The sequence below is a fragment of the Hyalella azteca genome, unplaced genomic scaffold, assembly GCF_000764305.2.
Source record: "Hyalella azteca isolate HAZT.00-mixed unplaced genomic scaffold, Hazt_2.0.2 contig4675, whole genome shotgun sequence".
Taxonomy (NCBI): domain Eukaryota; kingdom Metazoa; phylum Arthropoda; class Malacostraca; order Amphipoda; family Hyalellidae; genus Hyalella; species Hyalella azteca.
Window position 1 is genome coordinate 23,373 of NW_025934886.1, and position 26,162 is coordinate 49,534.

The window sequence follows — 26,162 nt, forward strand, 5'->3', positions numbered from 1 at the left end:
GCATAAAATCGCAGGATCCACTATCAATATTTGTGTACCTTGCTCTAATTTCTTCCCCGTCATTTGTTACTAAATTATTCATCAGTATTTAAAATTCAAATTGCCTTGATATTGAAGAACAGTATGAAATATGTAGCATTCATCGTGGTCAAAATTATCAAATAATTGAACTTCTTTCTCTTTGCTCAGCACCAATGAGCTTAGCTTGAATTTCTTAGCTCATTGGTGACCAATTAACAATAACTGTGTGAACAATTAACCTTAATTTCATAACAAAGTTGTTTAGCCAAATCTCAATTCACGTCAAATACGGCTAACTTTTTTTTCCGTTTCCCGCGCGGTTTTTCGTTTCCTGACATCGAAAGAATCTGCGGTGTTTATTAAATCTCAATATTTTTCTGTCCACATAAAATTCTAGGCCTTTTGGTATAGCTGAGAATTTAGTGGATTTTTTATAAACCTCCAACCAAGAACTATTTATAACAATGGTGCAAAATTTCTAATTATGGTCGTCCTGACAGTAAACATATAGAGATATTGAACATTCAAAAAGATTTCATATTTAACATATTAAAATAAAGAATTTAAATGTTTTTTTTTGTGGTACAACAAACTCGCCAAATTTCCTAAAACGAACATTTTTGACCAATGTCTTTTTCTACTCGCCTGTTTTATGTTATTTTACGAGACGGTTTATGTCAATAATTATCTTAAATTAAATGTTTACTTAAGTTTACTATCAAACGTTTACTTATCGTCATAGTCAACCGCCAAACGAAATAAAGTCGCTTATAAGCAAACTAACGGGCATAAACTGAGTTTTCATTACTACATAAATTCAAGCATTCAATCAAGTTATCTAATAACCTTATACATAATCCGAATTTTACCATAAAAATTTATCTTAGTAAATGCAAGTATTTACTGCTAGCTGTCTTAATATTTCCATTTGATATAAAAACAAATTGCTAATATTAATTCCCACAAAATAGGGTTAACCTGCATTAGACAGCTTCATTTTCAACTATTAGAGCGTTCCACTTGCATCATAATTACAACCAACACAACTCAATGGTTACACTTCATCATCATCATCATTGCGTGCCACATAGGATGGTGTCGCAACATAGTACAGTGCACATATAGTGTAACGAGCTTTTAGCCTTTACAATCATTATGTTAGTCACTATAATACAACCATCACCGTTAAAATAATTGTAGGCATTTCTTTCATGAGTAATGTTACAATTAGAAATTATTGATTGTATTAGTACAAAAAATAGTTTGTATCGGCTTATACAAACGATTTATGACATAATGAATATATTTTACTTAGACTTAAAGATGTATATTTCTAATTTTAACCTTTAGACAATACTTGAAGTATATTCTAATGCCTACTTTACACCGGATGCGTTCATATTTTTTACAAAAAGTTAACATCTTAGTTTATGCATCGACGGTTTACAGTCTCCATTCTCTTGTTTTTTTTATCGTATTTTGTTTAATATTTATATTCATTTATAATGTTATATATTTGTATTTTTAATACTGATATTCATCCGCAATTATTGTCAATTCGCTCGTGTATTCTATTCGTTTGATTTGTTCATTCATTTTATTTCTCGTTATAAATCTTTAAATCACTAATATACCCTTTATATATATAGTGCATAGATCGTTATTGAACATGAACTTTTAATTTCAATTTTAATTTCTATTACAATGCTGCATTACACTTCTCGTGACCGAGTCACATGTGCAATGATATTGTATCACAGTAACATATACTATGATACTAAATGACAGCTAAATTTACGTCATATTCACATTTGCAGTGTAACTGCACACCAAAAATAACACTATATATTACTTATCAGCAACAATTTATAGGCCACACTGAAATTGAAAAATTAGATCGTCAATCATAAATTTTCTCCACCCAAATCCGAGCACCGACTGAAAATCCAACCCAAGTTAATGTAGGGTCTCTTCCCCATTAACAATCCCACCTCCTCCTCAACTTCACGCCATCTTCATGAGCATTGACTATATTTGTATTAATATTGAATATTTAAAGTGAAATGTAAATTTATTAAAGACTTCAGTGTTGATTATTTTATTAATTCACTGATTTCATGCCACGCAAACGTGAATATTTTTTAATATGGAATCTTTGCTGCAAATTTTTTTGTGAAGCTAAGTTGACTTTTGCATTCAGCCTCAAGAGACATGAACAAAATTCTAACCAAACAATCAAAACTTTTAGATATTGTTATAAAATACACGACAACACTAGCACAAGATGCATGACAACACTGACTAAAAAGAAACGAAAATCTAATGAACAATTCCTTTGATATCTTTGAATCAAAGTACACAGTAATCCTACATAGAAATCAAGTAATTTAATCAATACATAAATAGTAACCAAGTATAAACCATCAATTATCAAGTTCATACAAATTTGACTCACTTTACATCATTCTGTGTAACTTTTAGAGATTTGATTCAAAATAGCTATATTTTCTTCATTTTGAAGTCATTTAATCTAATATGCCATTGATATAAGTCATTGATCTAATGAATCTAATATAAATTTATTACGTTTTCTTCCTTGTATCGCTGATCAAACGATGTAATAATGAATACATCGTCAAGATCGTATTCATTATTCAAGATCAGCCAAGAAAATGACTGAGAAGAGGTTTTGAAAAGATTGATCGCTATAAATAATATGAATTACATTTTAATGACTAAATATGTTGATTTTGACAAGAAAATAAAACTTTATCGCTCCCAAGTCAATTTGTCTCAAAATTAAATTTTGCCATTTGATTGATTTGAATTTATTAGGCTTTTTTACATAAAGTTTTCAATGATTAAATATCAGTTCAGCGTTATCGCTCAGAGATATCTAATATTTTTACATAATAAATTAAATCTCGATTAAAAATTCTGAATGAATATTCTTACTAATAGAACAACACTTAAAAAACAAGAAATGCACAGGCATCCAACTTTCCTATTCATTTCATCAACAATCTATCCTCGTACATTTTCCAATTCATCTATTCTGATTTACCCATAATTCAGTGTATCATGCTAACTTTGATCAATCATAATTTAAAACCTCAATTAATCTCAATCTCAATCACTCAGTAATCGTTCCAAAATCACACACCATCATTGATCTTCAAAATATTGGTTATATTATCAAATAAGTTGTTGAAAAGTAATTAATAGCATAAATTTCAATTCTTTTTTCAAATTCATGGCTTATTCATTCACGCATTTATTTTATATCATTAAATTGTGCTCGGAAAACCTATGAACTAAATGCCATGGTTTGAATATGTCAATTGTTCTCCATCGTGCGACTGATTTTGACTTGTTTAATTCCACGTAGCTTTTGAAAATTTAATATATTGCAGCTTTTCCATCTGTCGTGATAAGCATGTAAAGTTGTGTAGCTGCTGAGCCTGCATGCTTTCAAATTACTTACGGTAAATAATTTAAATCCAATTACTTACGGTACGCACGGACAGTTATTTCATGTTTTACATCGCATTATCGTTGTTACGTTTTTTAGAGTCAGAGACTTGAGAATATTTTACATTTTTCTCAATCAAAGGCCCCAGAAAAGTCTTAACCTTATCGCTGTAGTTTCGTTATAGTAATTACGGTATGGCTTTCATCTGTTGGTGCTCTCATCCTTTGATTATGGGTGTCGTCGTGCCAGTATTGCATGTCAAGATATTATTAACAATTAGTATATAGCGTTCGAGTGTCATAATTGTATTTTGGTGTTTAAGTGTTCTCTTATGTTCATCTATTACTGAATAATAATGTTTTAGCTTAAAATTTTCGATGCTAACGATAAAAACAGAAGTCTGCGTTTTTTGTTCTAAATTACCAGCTAAACGCATTTTGTACAATAAATCAGTCACCATCAGATTAGTCTTAGTAAACATTGGTTTAAGAAAACCAGAATCTTTGACGACTACAAAAAGTTTAACCAAGATCTTAGCCGAGTGATTATGATCATCAAAATTAGAGCAGAGTTGAGGAGTTGAAAACTCGCTAATAATTATGAAAATTCTGGTCGAAATCGGCAATGTGGCAGGCTGGTTAAGAATAGGCGATAGGCTACATGTCCTTATTGAAGCTTTCCCACTATCTATATCGTTAATATAATTATATTATATCATTATAATAATATTCATAAATTAGGAGGAGCAATACTAATAAGACTTGTATATATATTTCCCTTTATCTTTTTATATTATTATAATAATATTCATACATTAGGAGTAGCAATACTAATAAAACTTGTACATATATACCATCCATCCAACATGGCAGCCAGAAAGCTCTTCCCTGAAGTTCGTTTTCGTGAACGCGCGCAAATTTTTAGTTTCCATGCGCGCGTGGCGACCGAGAGCAAAAAGGTAGCGTGCATGTTTCATTTTTTCCAGCGATCGACCTGCTGAATTCTGTGAATCTGGTGACACGTCCACCGCGCTCTCCACGCCGCCCTCACGACCACAACACGAGGTAGAAACGAGCATGGATTTGGTCCTATGAAACGGGTTACGGATCATCTCAAATGATAAATGTGGTAAAGGCTGATGAAGAAACGGGGCGTGCATAATCAGAAAATGGAAAACGGAACGGTATTAGAGGCATGGCTGATTAGAGAACGAAAACGGATGCTTTAAACGATGTAATGAAAATGGGGCACTCCAAATGCGCTGAATTGAAAACGGGGACGTTCCTAATTAGAAAGAGGATATGGGTCATTTCTACTGATAGAATGAAAACAGAGAAAACCAAATTATGAAAAAATAACTGGAATAACTTAAAGGCATGAATTACACCTCATGTTAAACTTGATACGAAAATTGAGGCCGCAATATGTGGCATACTTTATTAATGAAAGTTGTCTGATGTCACACAGATATACTATCAATCCTGTTACTATAGGATGTACCTAGCAAACCGTTCACTATTGTCACTAAACTATCATTATTTTTCAATGTTATACTTTTATTGTTTGATGTTTTTCAGTACTAACAATGTAGTGAATAATATAGTGACCGTCCTATTATGTTGGGTTTATCTTAATGCTATTGAGCTAAAATATCAATGATCATTCCTGAAGTTTGCTTTCTAACATGGCATTTCTCACGAGTTTCTGGCCACTGCCGGCATGCAGAAAGCGTTTCATTTGAACTGAATTTGAATTTAACTTGTAAATTTCAAACTGTATTTGTATTTCAGATCCAACATTTCTAACCGAATTTTAATTTCAATTCCCAAATTTCGAAATAAATTTGAACTTCACTTCAAAAATTTGAACTGAATTTGAATTTAATTTAAAAATTTTGAACTTAATTTTAATTTCACTGATAAATTTGGAGTCACATTTTTTTGGACACCCGCGATTTAAAAATGGCTGCCCATTTCGATTCATGCTCATGACATTTTTTTAATAGTTAGTTAATTGCGTTCAGATCAAATATCGATTCCTAAGAACCGATGCTTTCGGAAACACGGAATTCTTGTTAATGTGACACGAAAATTCATATACCTCTTATACCTGCCACTTTTGCAGACGTTGTAAAAATATTTGTGTTTAATAATGGAGAAACATACATTTTCTCCGTAGGGAATTAAACATTTTTTTCCTGTGTAAGTTGAGTCGATGACGTTGCTTTCATTGTTAGCGTGAATCATACTGACTTCAGTGTAATTCAATAAATTTTTGCGGCTTGAAATTCGCGTTTAAAAGGAAGGTGAGGAGGGGGATTAAACATAAGCAGTTAATTACGTAGGAAGCCACAATCAATAGTGAATAATTAAATAAAAATTAATAATTCGTATTGATCGCTAGGATTGTTCAGTTGAATTCTGCTTAAATTTCGGAAAAATTTCGTGAACAAATTTTAAGCTTGTGTTTTTGGCTCAGTTTGCCATTTTGCATGAAAAAACTTCGTAATTGCTGAATCTAATCTAAGTTTTATTGAGTTATTTATAACAATCTAATGCGTATGGAAATTAGAGAAATGTAATCGATGCAATTTTTTCATACTTATAGAATGTTAAAATCAACATACGAAAATAATAATATTGTCTCACTGCTGGTGACTGATAAGAGATTTAATCAAATAATAATAAACTGTTTCAAAAAATTCATTCGCGCAAGCGGAATTTAATTTATAATTCCGATACCATCGATATTCCAAGATTCGTTTTTTATATTATTAAAATCTAAAATTAACATTGCTAAATTAGACAATTAGTAATTATATTTAATTTCATTTTATTCTAAAAATCTTGTGATTTTTACATTTTCATCCATATATATTGAAATAATCGTTCTATCGTATTTAAGGGTATTCTTCAATAGTTCTTTTGTTGTATTTTAAGCTACTAAAATTATTTACATTCTTCTTGCGTTATCATACATTAAAATTTTTATTATTATGGGATTACTGAATAAATTCATCGTTTATTGCAACAAACTTCACCGGTTTTCAAGTCATCACAATTTACAGAATTTTATTTATTTATGCAGAGGTAAACCCTGGCGATGTTTCATTGTTCTTTACCGTGTGGTTTCGGGTAATTAATATATTGATTATTTTCCTTTCTGTTTTTTGATTTGTACATGTGTTAATTTTTAAATTTCTAATATTCATACACTGATGATAATAAAATATATAACGAGTTCACAAAAATTAAAAAAAGTATTAAAGGTGAAATTATCTCATTGACTCTTCACTGAATTGTGAACATTCCCCGTTAGACGTATACTTGAATATTCACTGCCTAGAATTACCTTAAGTAAAGGAAGAGCGACCGATTCTAACTATATAATAAAACATTTTATTGTGCTGAGCAAACATTATTCATTTGAATGCCGTATACTTTAGTTTTAAACTTTGACTTGCTTGTTGCTTCTGTCATGCCTACAATATTATAACCTTCTTAATTATATAATTACTTATTAGTTCAACATACCACGTACAACCAAGTCACAAACATGTAAAATCCCACACCAACAAAATAGAAATTACCCACACCAAAACGAAGCCAATAATATCCTCAACTATCAATACTGATACAATTAAACACCTTGATACTAATAACAATTTTTTCTTTGATACTAATGAAACTGTCAGTAAGTACCGAGATAATGCTATTAATTAACAAGATTAGGTAATGAAACTTAACGAAATTCATTCGTGGTTCAAGTTTCGAAAAATATAGAATTTTTTGGGCATAGATTGCGTGTAATTCCCACAAATCATGCATCCTTTTCCCTTATTTTAAGTGACCCATTCATTCCTGTCCCAAACATACCCATTATCCTTTCCTTGCAGTTAATGAAATTAACAAGATGAATGAGAAAACTTTCTCCCTTTGCTTCAATTTTTATCCTCAAACGTGTATAATGAATCCTTTAATTCTAGTATACTAACATCGGGCAAACTCTGCCCATCCTCTGAAAATGAATGGAATGAAATTGATAGATTGAAATTTAACGTTTTCGAAATGCACTGCACTTCACAGCATTTCCTGAACCTTGCGTTACTCAATAGCTCACTTTATTGTGTTGCGTGTAAACCCATTCAGAATAACAATTGTTGAGATGACCCAAGATGAGTCATGGCATGAAAGTGAGGCAGGGAACCGATGAAGTGCATCATCATGAGAACGAGCGACGGGTTTGTCAACACGCAGAGAAATGAATGGGTAATATTGTCCAAATATAGACACACTATATAAATAAATAGTGAAACGTAGCACTGACATGCCTTTTTATCGGGCCAAACTAGGTCATGATAACCTACACAAGGGCAAAAATTGCATCACTATTTGTACGTACTCCCTGCCATTTCTATGAGTGTGTCAAAGCGAACGTGACTCACATTTTTCAGTTTCAGGAAGCCTCTATACAAATCATGTCGCAATACAACTGTGTTGATGTGTTGATCGTGTGTGCATGGTTCAGTGTAATAATGATCCTGTGTTTATGCTATGTGTCGATTAAACTAATGCGATTTTCATTAAATATATTTAAAACAAAATAGAACTCGAAAATTGGAATTAAACTGAAATGAATTTGGACGCGAATCAATTAATTTAGAGTTTCGTTTTCAGGATAAATTTTTTCTTGAAAATTTGAGATTTGTTCAATGACTTCGAAAGATTCGGCACTTCCATTCTTATTTAACATCAGTTCTTGTACGCTTAATTAGGCTCGCTCATTACGAGCTACACGTCAAGAGATAAACGAAACGCATGCTTAAAAATGCTTGTTTTATTATGGTTATTGAAAGTTATTACAAAATAATGAATGCGCCTCATTAAATGAAAAGATTAAAGAGACTATTGAAGGCAATGTACCTTCAATACGGGGATTTATGTGATCATTTTCAAGCTAAGCACCGACAATTTTTCCATAGTGATTTAAATGGTAACAATATTTCTTCTAGGTTAAAATGCCGAAAATTCTCCATACGGGTTCAAATGACAAAACTTTTCTGCACGGGTTCAAATGCGGAAAAAGAGTTCAGATGGTTAAACTTTTTTTCATGGAAACTTGTAAAATTTCATTTCCCAGGAACTAAATTTATCTCACATGTTTTGACAGTTATTATAAATAAATTCATATCATAAACACAAAATTAACAAATTGAATTTATGAAACTCCCCCACCGAAAGTTTTTTTAGTTGACTCTATTGCTGGTTTCTTGGTTCGTATATTGCGGTAAATTACATACATTATATGTATTATTTATCTCCCAATAATTTTGATCAATTCATTTTACCAGGTAATTTAAACATCAGGCTCTTCTAAAAACAATTGTGATATTTAAAAAAAGCGAACATCTACCGTGCTTTTCAACGTGCACTGCCATTACGGTCTGGAAAAGAAGATAAGATTAATTCGTTAGCTAATAACATTTATTTTTAAAATTTGGATCGTTTATTCTTGTGATACTAGAAAACAAGAATATGAATTTATTAAAAATATCACATAATTTCTTGATGTTCTCATCATTCCTAATTTCTGGATGGTGTTGCATTTTTGTTGTGTTCATGTCGTGAGCTTGATGAACGTTTCCTGCTTTGCTGCGTGCTGATTCCCCGTAACTGTTATTATTATCACTCCACTTATCTAAATATTTTTTATATTTGAATGTGCGTGTTCTTTTCCTTCACATAGTAAAAAAAAAACAAAAACCTTATTTACACATTAACAATTCTTCAGTTAAAAAAACTGTTATTTACTTAATTAAACTTATTAACGTTACTTTACAGCACCCATTAAAATTTTTCCCTCGAGTTAAATCTAATATCATGACTCATTTAGTGTTACTGCTTCTAAATGTGTGTGCCAACACGAGGAAATTTTATTCTTTACTAATGCATGCTGAAAAGAATATGTATACAATCATACATCAAGAACATAGACTGAATTGTGTTGAAGAAAATTTAGGTCCCGTGAAAAATATTCGATCAAAGTCAGAAATAATAAAAAAATTTGAAAAAGGACATGTGCGATTAACATTTTTCTTTTTACTTATCAGATTTACCACAGTGTATTTTAATTTTTATGTAATTGAGGAGTTTAATGCAATATAGAAATGTTGAAATGTGACACTTTCACGATATTTTATAAATGGACAATTTTTGACGTACATTAGCCATTTTGTGTGCCACTAAATGTCTCGTTTTTTCCCAAGCAGCAACGTTCAATGAAGAGGGATCACTCATCTATCAGAAGATCTAAAGTCTACAGTTGTGAACCACACTCTATACGAACCATTTATCAGACGATCCAAAGTCTACCGGATGTTAACCACCCAGCCCCTGCAAATCTACCACAGCAAACACCGATATAGCCAACTAGACAACAAGTAATAACAACAACACATTTGAAATATGGTAGCAAATTTCTGGACGAGAAATTAGCTGCTTACGCTATGCAGTATGTTGTTTGGAAATATATTGACTGCCTTTGGAATAAAACTTGTTCTACCGATTTTGGAAAGAACGTCAAAAATTCTCTTAGTAATACTACTGTAATACTAAACGTCACTCATGTAAGTAAATAGCATGTATTTCTTCAAAACTCTTTTAGAAACTGACAGTCACACCTAGCCTAATCAAATTGGTGACTAAAACTGTATAATAAGATCTGTCAAAACTTGAATTTTCACTTGTATTCGGAATGTCATGTCTAAATTCTGACGTGTGAAATTAAGCTTGCAAACCATTTTGCATTCAGTAAAGTAAACACTTCCATACGAACCATCTTCCTCTTCCATCTGCATGGTTGAAGTTTCATTCTTGTCTCATATTAGAATTTTCAATCTATGTTAATTTCCACGATTACTGTAGGTGTTTAAAATTTTTCTTATGAGATCACTTTACGCAATGAATCAATTTCTCTCGTAATTGTGTATTCATTTGAAAACAAATGTCTTATTGCTCCTGTGTTATTATGTATCGATGTTTCATAGAGAGACCATTTATCCGAAACTGTTTTTGGTTTATAAATGACTTCGCAGTTGGTTGATATGGAGTGAATTTCTTTGCCAATTGCGTAACAAGCCTTATGGTTAGTTGATATAGAGGCGCAAGCAGGTTGGAACCCGATCAAACTTATTCTATTTGTTGTTGTTGTTATATACCCGCATGAACATTAATAAATATTTCTCGTGTACCATTTCCACTTAACTTGTATCGTTGAGATGTTCTTGTATCCTTCAAACACCTCGGAGCTAGGGAGCAGAACATGCATCGCTGTGATAATGTTTCTTCAATCTATTCACAAAGCCGAGCAAAATTTTATTCTTTTCGATAAACAACAACTACATTTTACACTTTTTAGTGTCAGGAAATGAATTCGAATTGTCGTGCAAGAGATTCATTCATGAGTAATGTCATGTATCGCGATATATATATATGCGAAAAATTATGCGAAGAGCTGAGTATTCGGCTTCACAATTATGCATTGCCATATCTGCCAGCGTAGATCTTAAGGGTAGGGTTCAGCAACACTGTAATATATATACCCATAACACTGATATTGAATTAATCACTTTTAAAATGCTTTGCCGGTTTCATAAGTCGTAATTGGAGCGTAAATATATGATATGATAATTAAAAAAATGGCAATGATGGACTTTTGTGATTTAAATGCATGTTAAAATTCCTAATAACGTTTACCGATGGCTGTTATTTGTTATCATTTGATCGCTGTTATTTGTTCTCATTTGAACGGCCTGAGTTAATGGTAGCGATATTTGATATTATTAGCAATATACAACGGCTGAGTGACGAATGTGCATTCAGACGACCTGTGTGGGAACCTTTCTTTCGTTTGTTGTTGGAACTTTCCATACAGAACAAGACTTGAGTTATTCAAATCGATAATCGACTTTAATATTCGAATGATTTTTGAATAAACCACGATAGTTATAATAGTTATAAACCCTATTATCCTATCATTCAAATGTTTTCATTTACCCTAATATTTTTTGTCAGTTCCCAAACGTAAGTCAAAGCAATATATGCTTAATTTATATCGCTCTAATAAATGGATTAAGCAAGAATATTTTATACTTTAAATGCTCAATTGCCATACGTTGCTATTTCGCAAAATAATTGATAATTTGAAAATTAAAATCATAGGAGAAATTAGGAATATTCTTAGACCTGAAATTATCGTTCTCTTTAATTGTAATGCATAACTTTTATTTATATTGCCTCGGTTATTCATCATATTAATGTATAAACATAGTCTCTAGAATCTAAGTAAAGTTCAGCATTAAAGTGTTCACCTGAGAATGTTATTCATGGTGAACGCTATAAAATTTCTCGATAGGAATGTCTCACTTGCTTTAACTCTGAAATATACACAAGTATTATATTTTTAACAACTTAATGCTTATTGGTAGTCGAGAGAGATTATATTATCTTAAGCTGGCACTCAGAGTCTGACTTGGTTAACTAATATAGCCTGATTGATAACTTATCTCTGCATGATCAATGAAGGCTAATTAGGATTTACTAAGATAATCAATTAAATTAATTACAAGTATAGTTACTTTGGATGAGAACACGTCGCTAGTGGTGCTATTAAAATCTAATCAACTTTCGTGTATAGAGCTTTAAGGTGGGCATTTGTATCGAGACTAATGAGTCATGAAAGAAGTTTCGTGTTTTGTCTGCACGGTACAGTATCCTTAAAGATCATAATCAAAAGACTGTTATTTCGTTTTCATTGAATTTCATACATGAGATGATTTATTACATTTATTGAGCTTATAAGTCGTTTTTCCTTTCTGTGTTTTTAAACTTTTTTCCGCAGTATCGTTGGTTGAAGAATTCTAATATTTTGACTTATTTTAAGAATATATAGTTGAAGAAAATATATATGAAACCATGGTTGAAGAATTCTAATATTTTGGCTTCTTATTCAGGCTCGTTTCAGTTAGGGATTGATTAATTTCGGCTCTTTTCGTGGAATTTTTATTATTTTTTTAAACCTTGTCAATATTTGCTTTCCCTTCAAGTGATTTACAGTTTTTACACCTTAAAATTTGAATTTTCCATGTTCAATTGATGTTATTGAATATTTTATCATCAACCAGTAAATAAGTGAATGGTTTTATATCTAAAAGAGTGAATTTTTAAATTGTGTACTAATTTCCAATTTTAAAGCATTTTTTGCCTCCTAAATTCTCTTAAATGTACTATTCGGAACAAAAATTATTTAGTTTGCCGATGGTCAAGGATACAATTTTGATGCTAAATTCCCTACCAATATTTTGATTTTTTAACCAAGAAATGCGGAACGCATATGACGGTGATATTTGTAGGAAAAACTTCATTAAAATTTTCTATACGCGCACTTATTGATGTAGCGTTCTTTATGTTAAATTAATGATCATTCATATTAAAAAATAAACTCACTGGACCTAAGTATTAATTGTATTAAATAAATAGTGTCTGCATTAATCGAATTTTTCAATGGACTGAAATTATCTCATTATCGGTAATTCGACGTGTTGCAAATATCTAGTCATTGGTGAGGGAGTGAAGACTCCAAAGCCTAGCTTTATTAACACTAAATTTGAATTTAAATGATATATTTAAGAACGAACAAGTAGCCCTCTAAGTCTAACTTCAAAACCGTAGATACTATGAACAGTTTAACATGTGTTGGCGAAGTTATAAAGTAAAATTTCCTACATTTTTATGTCACTGAACGCCAATAGCGACATAAGACATATTCATGTTTTTCTGAACACACCCAGCAAAAGGTGTGTTATTAGATATAACCTACACTTTAACCGGCCCCTATGTGTCGTACATGCGTTTACACTGCCATCTAAATGTTATATTATGTACAGTTATATAATATTTGGCCTACAATGTTAATTAACCTTGACACATCCTGAAGTTAAATGGTGAACATCGCTAGTGTTTTGTCAAACGTTCACTTCGCCTCCTATGTATGTTAACATAAAAAAGCTTTATTAAGAAAATTAGGGAAAAAGTCATAAGAATGCGCTATTCAGACATCATTGTCTATTGGCTTTAGTGTAACATTTAATTTTTTACATTTTCTTATGTATAATGATTCATTCAGTATAGGATTAAACAGAAATTTGTCATAAATTAAATCAAAGTTTAGAATGGTCTGGGTTTCGACTCATCATTCGAGATAATTTCTGATAGGATTTAATCATGTCTCGATATCAGCGGAGATAAATTTACAAGGGGATAAAAATCGGTATATAGGTATAGCCTTTGCCACCAATTACCCCATTTATGTTTCAGTCGCTGTCAGTCAAGTGTTCTTTACCCCGTGTCTTAAATGCAGTGTCACAGTGTGGATATTTATGGAAGTGTACTCGCATCTCATTGTCCGGGATATTCAGTATATTGCGGACCTATAGTGTCAAATGCGAACAAAACTGTGCACTAAAATCGCTTGATTAGTTTTATAATTTATACACTCTCAGGAACTAAAAATGAAACAGTTTGTTTTTTCCAAGTCGAAGCTTGTGAATGAGTTTTACGAAGTACTTTTATCAAAAATATGATATATTGTCAAACATATTGGAAAAAAGTCGGTAATGAATTTCCATGTTATATGAAGCCTCTACCTCTTCGTCGTATATATCCACAATGTCTCTATTGTAACCATGTATAATAATGACGTGTTATCCTGGGTAAATTTGTTGTCGAACGGTGAACTCATTATTCAATGTTCGTTAAATATCTTTAACATTAAAATCATTACTTTCTTAAATTAAATTTATGATGCTGTTATACAATAATGTTCAAAGGTGATTTCTGGGTACGTGTTTGGTTGCAGGCGAATAACGACCAATTCTCTAAATCAAGTTTGTCTGGTTAATAAGATTTGTTTCAGTTCTTTATACACATTAAAGTTTCTTTAATACAAATATATACTATTACATGAATTATATTAAAGCCTCATTACTATATATTCGTCAGTCGTTCGACGATTGCTTTGAATTCAAACCATCAATGATGTTACTTCTCCAAATCGGCCTCACATTTCTTTACAAATCTTCTGTTTAGGAATGAAACTAGAACATCTGAGAACATTTGAGAACTAGCAGTTCTCAGATGTTACGCGCTATCAACTTTTCAACTGATATCTAATGGGTTATGTGATACAGTCTTTAAATGTCTAACGAGTTATATATAATTAACTTACTGTTTCGAACTTCCATGTTGTTCAATTTACATTACTTTCGTGCTAAACCCATGTTCCGTAGTCATTCTGTATATATAAGCAGGCTATATACCCATCCTATTTTGATTGTGTTACGCCGTCTGTTTTCGAACTTTTAGTTTTCAATTTAGGCAATTATTTAGAGTCATTTAGACTAGGGTTGCAGTAAGGACTTTTTTCTCTTTATATAATAACAGTGAATCTTTTCTTAGTTTGCTTCGGAAAAGGTTAATTTATTTTAAAATATCTTTAATTTTTCTGCAAACTTTATTAATGTGGAAATAATAGTGCGTGTGACAGTTAACTAATAAATTCATTTTTGCTGTGTTGCCTTTGCAAAAATTTTTTTTACCAACGAATTTTGTTGAACATGTGATATCCGACCTTTTTTTTCCTGCACTTTGTTTGCTCTAGAGTTTTTAAAAAGTTCATATCTTGCTGAAGAAAAGCAGTGCACCACAAACGATGTTTCTGGATTTGTGTTGAGTCTGCGATAAATTTGATCAAGATATTATTAGAAATTTTAAAACGACGGTAATAAATTCTTTTGCCTCGAACAGTTTTTTTATTATGCCTTCTATTCGTCTGTAATAATCACTGCTCGATATTAAAGCCAAAAAATATAACTCAGTACTCACTGCAGTAAGTGACTGAGAGCAAATTTTCTCGTCGACGAAAACGTGAAGTCACGGACGGACAGACAAACAGACGGACAGACGGACGGACAGACGAACATGACGAGTACAATAGCGCCTTTTTTACATAAATGAGAAAATGTGCTAAATATGTATTTCGTGTTTTTGGAAGTTTTGAAATTGCTAGGATGCTACAAATTTCTAGAATATATTCTGAACTTTGGAAATGGAACATAATTTTTCAATTCAATCCCAAAAAATGAAATTGCAAGAGAAATACAAACAATTGAAATTATTCTATTTATAAAAAGATGTTCCATAGGGCGTAAAACAAAGGTGCGAAACACATGGGAATAAGAATATTTTTGCAAGGATGCAGAATGGTAAATTATCTAATGGAAATTATTTTATTTTCATTATTATTTAATGGTAAATTATTTTGATGAAAATTCAATATACGAGTGGAAGTGGCGTATTTTTTGCTCATAAATAATAAACCAATTTTAGATTTTGTAAACTTTTGATAATAGGACTTATCAGATGAATTATCAGATTCATGAATTATCAGATTCATGAATCACGATACTGAAATTAACAGCAAAATTCTGATAATTTCCAACACGACATGATGACTTCTGCGTTTTTTTTGTTTCTTCATGTGTTAATTAAATCAACTTTCGAGATTATCGTGATTTTTGTAACTTTTGATGAATTTGTAAATTTTTGATCATCATTTCTTCAAAATGCTTCTGCTACATCTAAAATTTTATCGAACTTCACACTGAGTAATTTTTGGACTTTATTTTATCATGACAAGGCCAGAACGTTTATATGAATATGATTTTACCATGCCATAGAAGGTACTTTATACGTGCAATTTAAATTTGCAAAATTATGCGTTACCATTTTCAAGTTATGGTTTTATTTTAAATGGTAAGTAATTCAGATGTGCGGAACTAGATCGTTCAAGCCTATGCTGGTCAGTTTGCGGTAGCTTTGCAGTGGTTCATAACAGTGTCGTCTGTGTGTTCAGAACAGTGAAGAGATTGATATATTTGAATTTTTTTACTTGAATATAGAATTTTTCTTGCTAGTGAATTAGCGGATTGACTTTGGAGCAATGATAGAGAAACCACAACGATCGTTTTTTTGCAAAGAAAGTGAAATTTTACACAATTATGAACTAAATGGGCGATGCTCGAAGGTAAATGTGTTGTTGAGCTTGAAAAGACGAAATCGAGATCATCAAAGTATCAAGAATAAGCACTGGGGCGCCAAGGTTATCCCTTCGTACTGTAAGTACACTTTTACAAACCCTAACTTGCTTCTGACAATTTTCTTCAAATATTTTACTGCCGTTGTTGACGGCTTAATCGTAATCCTATCCCTCTGCTCTTGCCCACTGGCTGTAGAGCTTCTATTTATATATGTTATGTAACGTGTGTTTTGGTTGGATGTGAACGGTAATTCCATTAGTACGGTAGCGGTTTTGGTCAAAAAGAGCTTGGTTTAGTAAGACCGGGAAGATGGAGAGTTAGAGAAGCAGACAATATCGAAACCATTGGTACTGTTATGAAGAATTAGTAGACGAGATACTCTTAGGAAAGTCCCTGGATCCGATATTCAGATACGGTGATCAGTTTATTTAATTGTTCAATAACCTAATAATTCTCTGAAAGAAAAAGTTCACTGAGACGGAACACTGAAATTTTCGGAGGAAATTCATCACTTGTAAAAATATTTAATGTGGTAGATCACATGCGTATCAGCGTATGACTACGCTGATATGCACACCCAGATATAAAAGAAATTGCTGAGCAATGCAAAGACTTGAAAATACCAAAACACGATTAAACACAGCAACTTTCGATGGTCGTCCATCCGATTTGATAATTAGCTAGAAGCTTCTAACAACATACATTGGGTTTATTAAGGATTTTTCCGATTTGCCAAAAGCAGCAGAAGAACGGTAGTAACTTCCTAGGGTCTTACCTAGGAAGTTACTTACTTACCTATGGAAACTGGCGAGCCAAAAATTTTCGAGTGTGATTATCCATAGATTTTCTAAATTTTCTGACTTGTTGATTATTCTGATCCGGACGACGACGCAAACCTCAACATAAAGGTTTAGTTGTAAGATAACGAGTTTCTAAACTGATAAAGTAAAGATTTATTCTAGACTATTTCCAGAAATTTGTCAATTTTACTACACTGCAGTGGCAGGGAAAATTGCAGGCTTGTGGATTAAGTCGCTTTTAAATTAGAGAATTAATCGGTTATTGTCACAAATGGAGAAAAGTCTCCACTAAATTCGAGAAATATATTAATATTACCGCTGCTCAGTTGCTTCAAAATTTCAGTTACGTGTGTTAGGTCATTTTCGAAAAACATAAATTAATCGATAACTAATGCAAAAGAATTTTGATTTTCACAAAACCCAGAATGCTAATTGTAAAACTGCTCTGTAAAAGCAAAAATTCATGTATGTTGGTTCAGTAGATTCTAAATTTGTAAATTCATCGATAACTATAAATAATATAAATGAATTTATCGGGTTAGAACGTTAGATGATATTCGGTCTTGATTCATGAAAGTGGTTACCAAAAACTGACATCCTGAAACGGTTGAACCAACATCTGTACAAATCATGCAGCCAGTGCGCAGCTGAAATATAAATTAAATTCTCGAAATAGGCGCTATTTGTTGTTGAATCGTTTACGTTACTATAGGGAAATCTATTTAGAAACGGACACATTGTTTCCTATTGAACTAGTTGACCCTTTTTGCAGTTGGAAGGTGAATGAATTATTCATGAAGCTTATATATTTGAAGTTTATATATTTGAAGTATATATATATTTAGTTTGTATTTGTAGTCGAATCATGAAGGTTATTACTGGAAAATTCAATTTCGCAACAGACGAACTAACGCCTATGACATTCATGCAGCTTATGCGCGGGTAGGAACGGAATTAAATTCTCAATTAATGCAATTACTGCGCAGTTGGCAAATTTAGTTATGGCTAGAAACTTTTACTATTTATTCCGAATAATGCCATTATTGGTGTGACTATACCGCATCTTCAATTGCTAATAACTATAGGGACATAAGTAAATATAATCTTCAGAATAAATATAAATTGAATATAAATGGCATCAGGCATAATTAACAGTAGTTTCTTCCTTCTCTCTTATAATGATGATTTCTCCTCCTAGAGAGTTCTCAACTTGAAAAAATTCACATTCGAAATTAGATGTCTGAACCGGAGAGCTAACCGAAAAAAATCACGTTTTCTTAATTATCATTTCCGTGCACAGTAGCAACAACCCGATTACGCAACCTGCAAGAAAAATTTCTGAGTAAATCATTTTCATTTATGATTAAATTTACAATGAGTATTATTTATCGTCATCGAGTAAACTCGTGTTACCTTATAAGTAAACATGAAGATGAATATATATAAATGGTGAAATATCAACAGTAACAAATCAGCATTGTAGATTGCCCACTTATACTTACGTGCATTGTAGGCTGCACCACTATTTCCCACAAGCCGGTCCTTTAATCTGGCAAAGCCACCTGAAGAAGATGTGTGAATTTACTCATCCTGTCGCTGAACAGGAGAATGAGTTTTTTGAAACGAAACTTACCAGTCGCTAAACGAATTAAGGCCCCTCCGTGGTCTTTGACTGTATAGACAAAGACTGTCTGTCTTCCAGGCTTTGACCCTGGCACCCCAAGGCTCACCAGTCGCTAAGAGAATAAAGACCCCGCCTAGGTTTTTGACTGTATAGACAAAGACTCTTTGTCTTCCAGGCTCTGACTCAGCCCGAGACTCACTGGTCACTAAGAGAATAAAGACCCCGCCGAGGTCTTTGACTGTATAGACAAAGACTCTCTGTCTTCCAGGCTCTGACTCTGGCGCCCGAGACTCACCGGTCGCTAAGAGAATAAAGACCCCGCCGAGGTCTTTGACTGAATAGACAAAGACTCTCTGTCTTCCAGGCTCTGACTCTGGCGCCCGAGACTCACCGGTCGCTAAGAGAATAAAGACCCCGCCGAGGTCTTTGACTGAATAGACAAAGACTCTCTGTCTTCCAGGCTCTGACTCTGGCGCCCGAGACTCACCGGTCACTAAGAGAATAAAGACCGCGCCGAGGTCTTTGACTGCATAGATAAAGACTGTCTTCCTGGCCCTGAATTGCGCCCCGAGACTCACCGGTCGCTAAGAGAATAAAGACCCCGCCGAGGTCTTTGACTGTATAAACAAAGACTCTCTGTCTTCCAGGCTCTGACCCGAGACTCACCAGTCACTAAGAGAATAAAGACCCCGCCGAGGTCTTTGACTGTATAGACAAAGACTCTCTGTCTTCCAGGCTCTGACCCTGGAGCCACAAGACAAGCGGTGCTGTTCGGGGTGTAGCGCTGAATGAGCTCAGAGATCATGCCTCCCGCGATCATTTTGTTTAACCTGGGAAAAGAAAATATTTATTACCACGAATATTTAGTTGTATTTTTTGTACGGGACAATAATCTAATCTAATTTCTAATCTATAACGCTTCAGTCGAAATAATAGGAACCTACTCTCCGTTTTGCTTCTCACAGAATATAGTAATTTTATGAAAAAATTTCATAAATGTTGCTTCCTTTACTAAAGAAAATTTTTCTATTGAGATATAATCTGTAATATCACATTTACAGCATAAAAGAACAGATACCAAGTTAATCACTCTCTTTTCGTATCCAACAATCATTCAGCATACACCATTCAACAATTCAGTCTGAATGATCGTGGGTCGGTCTGTAAAGCACAGTCAAATGAATCGTGAAGTTTTATTGAAATCCATGCATAACTTTTGTGGTCTTGTGCTGCATTCTTAAAATTGAAGCAGTCAAGAGGCTAGAAATATGACAGTATTGGCTATACAGACGGCAAATTATATAGAGGGCTGAAAAAAGCTCTACCAATTTTTTGGCATAAATCTCAAAGCTCACTATCGTCGTAAAATGTCCACGACGGGAAGTCAAAAGAAAGTAATTTATAAATAATAGAATTGAAGTTTGCATGGACAAAAAAATGTAAAACTTGTGAACCAGGATAACGCACCTGGAATGGGGCTAAGGACTATGCCCACTCCTTGTCGAAGAAGAGCACAATAGGACTACCTACATATAAGTACTATATCCACTCCTTGTCGAAGGAAGGGACAATAGGACTACATATAAGGACTATACCATTTCCTTGTCGAAGGAAAGGACATAACACTACATATAAGGACTATACCCACTCTTTGTCAAAGGAAAACACAATAGGACTACATATAAGGTCTATACCCACTCCTTGTCAAAGATTGGCTTGAGGTAACTCTTCTTGGGAAAGACAAAGGATAGGGACCCGGTGGAGAAGCGTTCGCGGGCGATGTAGTAGCTACACGAGGCGTTCTCGCTAAACTCTTCGCTGATCACCTGTAAAGTTAAGAACTTCATTAATAGTAACTCAACGCATGTGAGAATATTTATTTTTAGTCGAAATTCACTAACAATTTAATATTTAGTAATGCTTGGTACCATCTTTAGGTACAGAAATCATTTAGATCGATGCTTTTGAAAAATAATAATAATAATAATAATACCACGACTGTTGGAAAGTATTAATAGCCATATCAACAGTCGGAAAATTGACTAGAAGCAAACTAAAATTTTATGCAGGTCTCACGAGAATTAGCGAGAAGCTCAAATGCAGCAAGTTATCAGCAACCGAAAGGCATGTACCTATCGTAACTAATTGTCTGGAATAAAGAATTTTTCATTACGCACACGTGGCAAAAAGTCTTATGCTTGTGGAAATTAGAGAGAAAGAAGCAGCTTTAGCTTCTCAGATAGACGTACGGAAAGTAATCAGCAACATCAGGTAGCGGATGAAAGCCGAGGTTGAACTCAAGAAAGTGACACGAAATAAATGTAGATTGCTGATGTAATCGCACGTAAGTCTCCAATAGAGGAATAGAGTGAAACAGGATAGTACTTTAGCCTTACGTAATTGTATAAAAAGAGACAGAGGACGGTTGGAAGGGTAGTAAAGTAAAATAAATCTATCCGCTTAACAACCAAACTCCTCAACAGTGACACGGAATCGTATAAAATGTGCTTATAGGTACAACAATGGCGGGTTGCATTATTACAATATCGCTAATGGAAGAAAGAATATAAGTCAGTAGACATTCCTGATGAATGTCGCAGCAGAAATATCATTAAATGAAGATAGATAAATATTGTAGTAGACTCCTCATCGCTATTTACTTTGGTCATGCTGATGTAATCACACAGAACTGCCAGATTGCCACTCTTGATGTCGAAGCGGGAGTTGTAGCAGGACTCCACAATGGACATGCGTTTTGCCACCTCCATCATCACTCCAGAGTCCGCACGCTTGTTAACGAGTGAACAATGGTTAAGTTTAGTCCATTGTAGTTTGGTTTAACTGAACGTCAATACGGTACTTTATTCTTGATTAAAGTACACTCAGGAAAATGAGTAAAACTTCATGTAAAAAGCGATGCGTTATTTGCCCTAGTGTGGGTCATCTGACCCAGTTTAGCCCCACCAAAGGGCTTATCAGTGCTACGCCCGTTCTTCAATTCTTTGCTTGTGCTGCGATTAAGAAGGTATGTCACTATTTAGACAATTTGACCCATTAACTTTCAAGAGTGTACATTTTGTAGCTAACAAATTCTCGAGCAATTACTTATTGACTAGTTCATTAGTTTGCTTCAATCGCAAGTTTATAACATATACAATAAATCTTCAACTGCTGTAACTTTTATCCTTTACAAAACTAAAAGGAAATCAAGATCCGACAACGTTGTGTAAGAGCTAATATTATATTGTTCTGCGCAATGTATTGTGAGAGTACATGCAAATTTATGTTCTGAAACGACCTGTACAACCGATTATGACAAATCGTGCATCTTATCCGAAATTTTCCAGTTCTGATTTTTTTTGAAAATATTATGGCAACATAAGATTTTTCTAACGTTGAGCATCTCATTGACGGCACTGCCAACTTCGGAGGCAAACTTGATGTCACTCTTGACGAGGTCGTGAAGAGAGTTGACGGGAATCCTCACATAGGGCGCGGCGAGCAGCGACGTAAGAGCTCCGCAGTACGCGGCGCCTAGCACCACACTGAGGGCAGAAGAGGCTCTACAGTCTACACTTTAAAGACCCGTTCACACTAGGGGCAACACACGAGAGTCAAGTGCCTCAAAGCGCATGCAGAGGCGCTTTGCAGCCTCTGCATGCGCTTCTTGACCGATTGACGAGCTAGCGATTGACAGGGGCCATGCCTCATGAAACACAAGAGCGGCACTTATAGTAGATAGCTATTAAAGAATTGATATCACTTGTATGCACTTATGTGATTTTAGCAACTCCTGACAATTTATGCATTACCGTTTAGCGATTTCAAAGGATGATGTTATATCTGTACGAATATTGGAGCTTTTTATTTAAGAATAGACTATATTTTTTATAAACTGTATCTTTTTGAATGTGCTACTTCTCTAATTATGATGCCTATGCTAAGTTCTCGTTTACAACTGGCATAGTGCGGAGAATGGCGTACTCGAGAACAATGGCCCACAGCTCAAATTCGGTGACATCCACCCTCATTGACGTCTAGGAGGCATCTGGTGTTCAAAGCGCGCGGTCTCAAACTACCGAGTACAAAAGTAGTGTGAACGGTTGTGCGCGGTGAGGCACTGCAGCAAACGACTCAAAGCGCATGTCGTTGCCACTAGTGTAAACGGGCCTTAAGGTGCTTACACACGGGGCGATTGGTTGCGTCGACTACAGTTTTGCCGGCTGAGAGCCTATACACGAGGAGAGTGTTTTCAGTACAGGGCAGTGCGACGTTGAGAGTTGTCGAGCAAGGTGTGTGCACGGTGGAGGCAAGCGAGAGCTCCAAAGCTGTGCGCGCCACAATGGGCAAGAGAGAGAGAGAGCGACAATGCTATGCTCAGTATGAAGGCCGAGCCGCTACTGGGCACAGTAGTGAGTAGAGTGAGTAGACTGTCTAGGAACAACTTGAGCTGCTATGGGGGCAATGCAACAGCTAGTCGCCTCTGAAGACGGCAATCATTACAAATTTTAGTTGCGTGTATAAGCACCTTTATTGATATAGAAGAATCAAAAGAAATGGTGAGTCAGGATAAATCACTTATTTGATCAAAACTCCTTACTTCGCCACACATTGAGAATGTATTAATCTAAACTTCCTAATTCGCCACAAATGATATTGAATTGATCAGAACTTCGTAACTGACCACAAATAAAATTGGATAGAAGAGATCTTCTCACCTGGACACACACGAGATTGAATCATTAAAAAAATTACTTCACTGTCAATTAGATTGGATTGATCAAAACTTCGTACCTCATCAAGAGCCACGTGCCACGCAGAACTCTGTCTGCCAGAAGTTTTCCGCGCTGCGCCGTGGCTGACGGATGAAAGTGGGAATCAGCGCTCTCATTATAATTGTATACCTAATGCTTTATAAGAAAGTCTACACCATCAAACTACGAACATGGAGGTAAATTAGAATTCTTTGTTAAATGTGAGTTCAAACGGATCTTTTCCTCATTAACATTACTGCAGTTTTAAAATTATCCACGAAATAGTGAGATTTTCTGTAACAGGATTCGGTAATCACAAATGCAAGGCTTATAACCATCCAGGGCCACGACAGGTTAAGCTTCTATTACTTCATTAAAACGGTCCAGATCTTTCTCTGAATAAAATATAAACTGAATATATATATTTAAAAAGTTAGGATTCATGTGAATAGCTGACTAACCCACACCATAAAAATAGCGAGCTACAACAGGTCTAGGCATCTTACCTCGATGGCGCGTGGCGGGGAAAACCCAATCACTTCCTAGCAGCTTCAGTTTCATCACAGTTTTTCGGACGCGTTCAAGTTGACTCGGGAAATTTTCCGGATTTTTCTTCAAAACTGTTGGATTTTCTTCGAATTTTTTCTCAGTTACACGTAGGAAAATTGCCATTAGGGAGCTCACCAAAACGGAGATCAGCAGAGCAGTCCACACCTGAAGAGAATCATTATTTGTTTTGACGATACAATAAGCGATCACCTGTATATGTTACGCCGCAGATGATCGAGTTTTTCTAAATTTTTCAGCAGTAGAAAAGCGAGTGATATTTTCAACAGTTGTCTGAGGTGTCATAAGTTAGCAGTAGGTGTCTAAGACACCTAGCAGCAGTAGATCTCTAAGTTAGGTTTCAAAAAATTTTTAAGGAGTAGAAGATTCAGTTTTTTTTCAATCTATAAGCATCAGATGCCAAGTTAAGCGTTTTTCATGTATAAAACTTGCTTGGGACATATCATACCTATATAAGTAAACTTATCTCGAAAAAGAAAGGCGTGCAGTATCACATTTTTCTTCGAACTGTTAATATCATATGAAGTTTGAACTGGTAATACCATATAAAATTTAAACTGGTAATACTAAACAAAGTCATCTAACCCCGACAGAGAAGGGCTTCAAAAAGTTGCTGAGATCCTTTTTTATGCCAGGGCGAGGCAGGAATATTCCTGTACCGTCCGTTACAAGCGCGTCTGAGAAGTCGATGTAGACATTCCTCTCGTGGGTTTGAATGAAGGGACCGAGGGCCATGTCAACCTCCTGCTTAAAGGTTCATTATATGTCGACATCTAACCACCGACAAAGGTTATTGTTTAAAAATTGTAATACCAAATAATTAAGTAATAATCAATTTGTAAATGATCGCCCTAACTCACCCCTCTGACGACCATGCCTATCATGCCGTTGAAAGTCCCATTCCCGAAGTGGGTGCCCCAGATGCCGTCAACACAACGAACCAACCTGAACCTGCCACACGAGAGGAATATTAATTTAAAGAAACACTCTCCTAAGTAACAGAGTTTAAAAACAATTACTATCGGTACTGACCGTGACCAATTTGAATCCTGCCTGTCAATCCCCTCCTGGGGATTGACTGACATAAATGAGAAGAATGGACTAACATTACTTACTAACTAGTACAAGTTACGGGACGATCCCGTATGTTACGGTCGGGCTTACGTTAGTTACGGTCCGGCTTACGTTTTCGTTAGTTTTTCGTGTTGGATGCATGCGATATATTCTCTTTCATTTCAAGTTATTCATTGAAATTCATTTCTAGATTTTAAGAAATGAATGCACATTTCTCTTTTTCATTGCCTTGGTCCTTATTCTCTGCAAGTATGAAGTAATTAGAGTCAAAGTTAATTCAACAAGATTTTAATACTAACCTAGGTACTTCTTCATCACCTTTCGACTACTTGCATTATATTGACTGGTAAATGAGTTTATTGTGCGATATCCCGGCATAATTACTTGATCTGGCCCTACAACAGGAATTCTGATAGCCCAGCGCTAAAAATATTCGTATTGGTCAATATATTCCCCGAGCGCTGTATATATGGTAGAGTAATTATTGAAATTTATGTGCATTAAGAACTAAAAGTTCATTTAAGCTCGGTGAACATGATATGTCTTACGTAAAATTTAGTTTATTGGCCATCATCGTGAAAGCATCTGCCGCAGCCCCCGTAAAGTGGGAGCGGTTGGTCTCTGCCTCTCTAGGGAAGGACACGTAGGGCTCCCAGGTGTCCACGGCCACGAGCAGCGTACGTCCTGACAACGCCAT

General features: G+C 34.4%; 1 protein-coding gene and 1 long non-coding RNA gene across 2 annotated transcripts; one reads left to right on the top strand and one right to left on the bottom strand.

The window, feature by feature from the left end:
* Window positions 1–4,479: 4,479 nt before the first annotated feature.
* LOC108673792 lies at window positions 4,480–15,351 on the top strand. The gene is made up of 2 exons (XR_001931000.2): window positions 4,480–4,557; window positions 9,762–15,351. It is a non-coding gene; the product is annotated as an uncharacterized LOC108673792 (long non-coding RNA).
* Window positions 15,352–18,760: 3,409 nt separating this feature from the next.
* On the bottom strand, window positions 18,761–26,162 carry LOC125177765 (probable glutamate receptor). The gene is made up of 10 exons (XM_047880134.1): window positions 26,014–26,162; window positions 25,252–25,342; window positions 24,977–25,138; window positions 24,331–24,538; window positions 23,865–23,928; window positions 22,465–22,615; window positions 21,731–21,859; window positions 20,769–20,896; window positions 19,726–19,900; window positions 18,761–18,769 (listed from the first exon to the last, which is right to left on the bottom strand). Exons 1-10 carry the CDS (start codon window positions 26,160–26,162, stop codon window positions 18,761–18,763), a joined length of 1,266 nt encoding a protein of 421 aa, XP_047736090.1.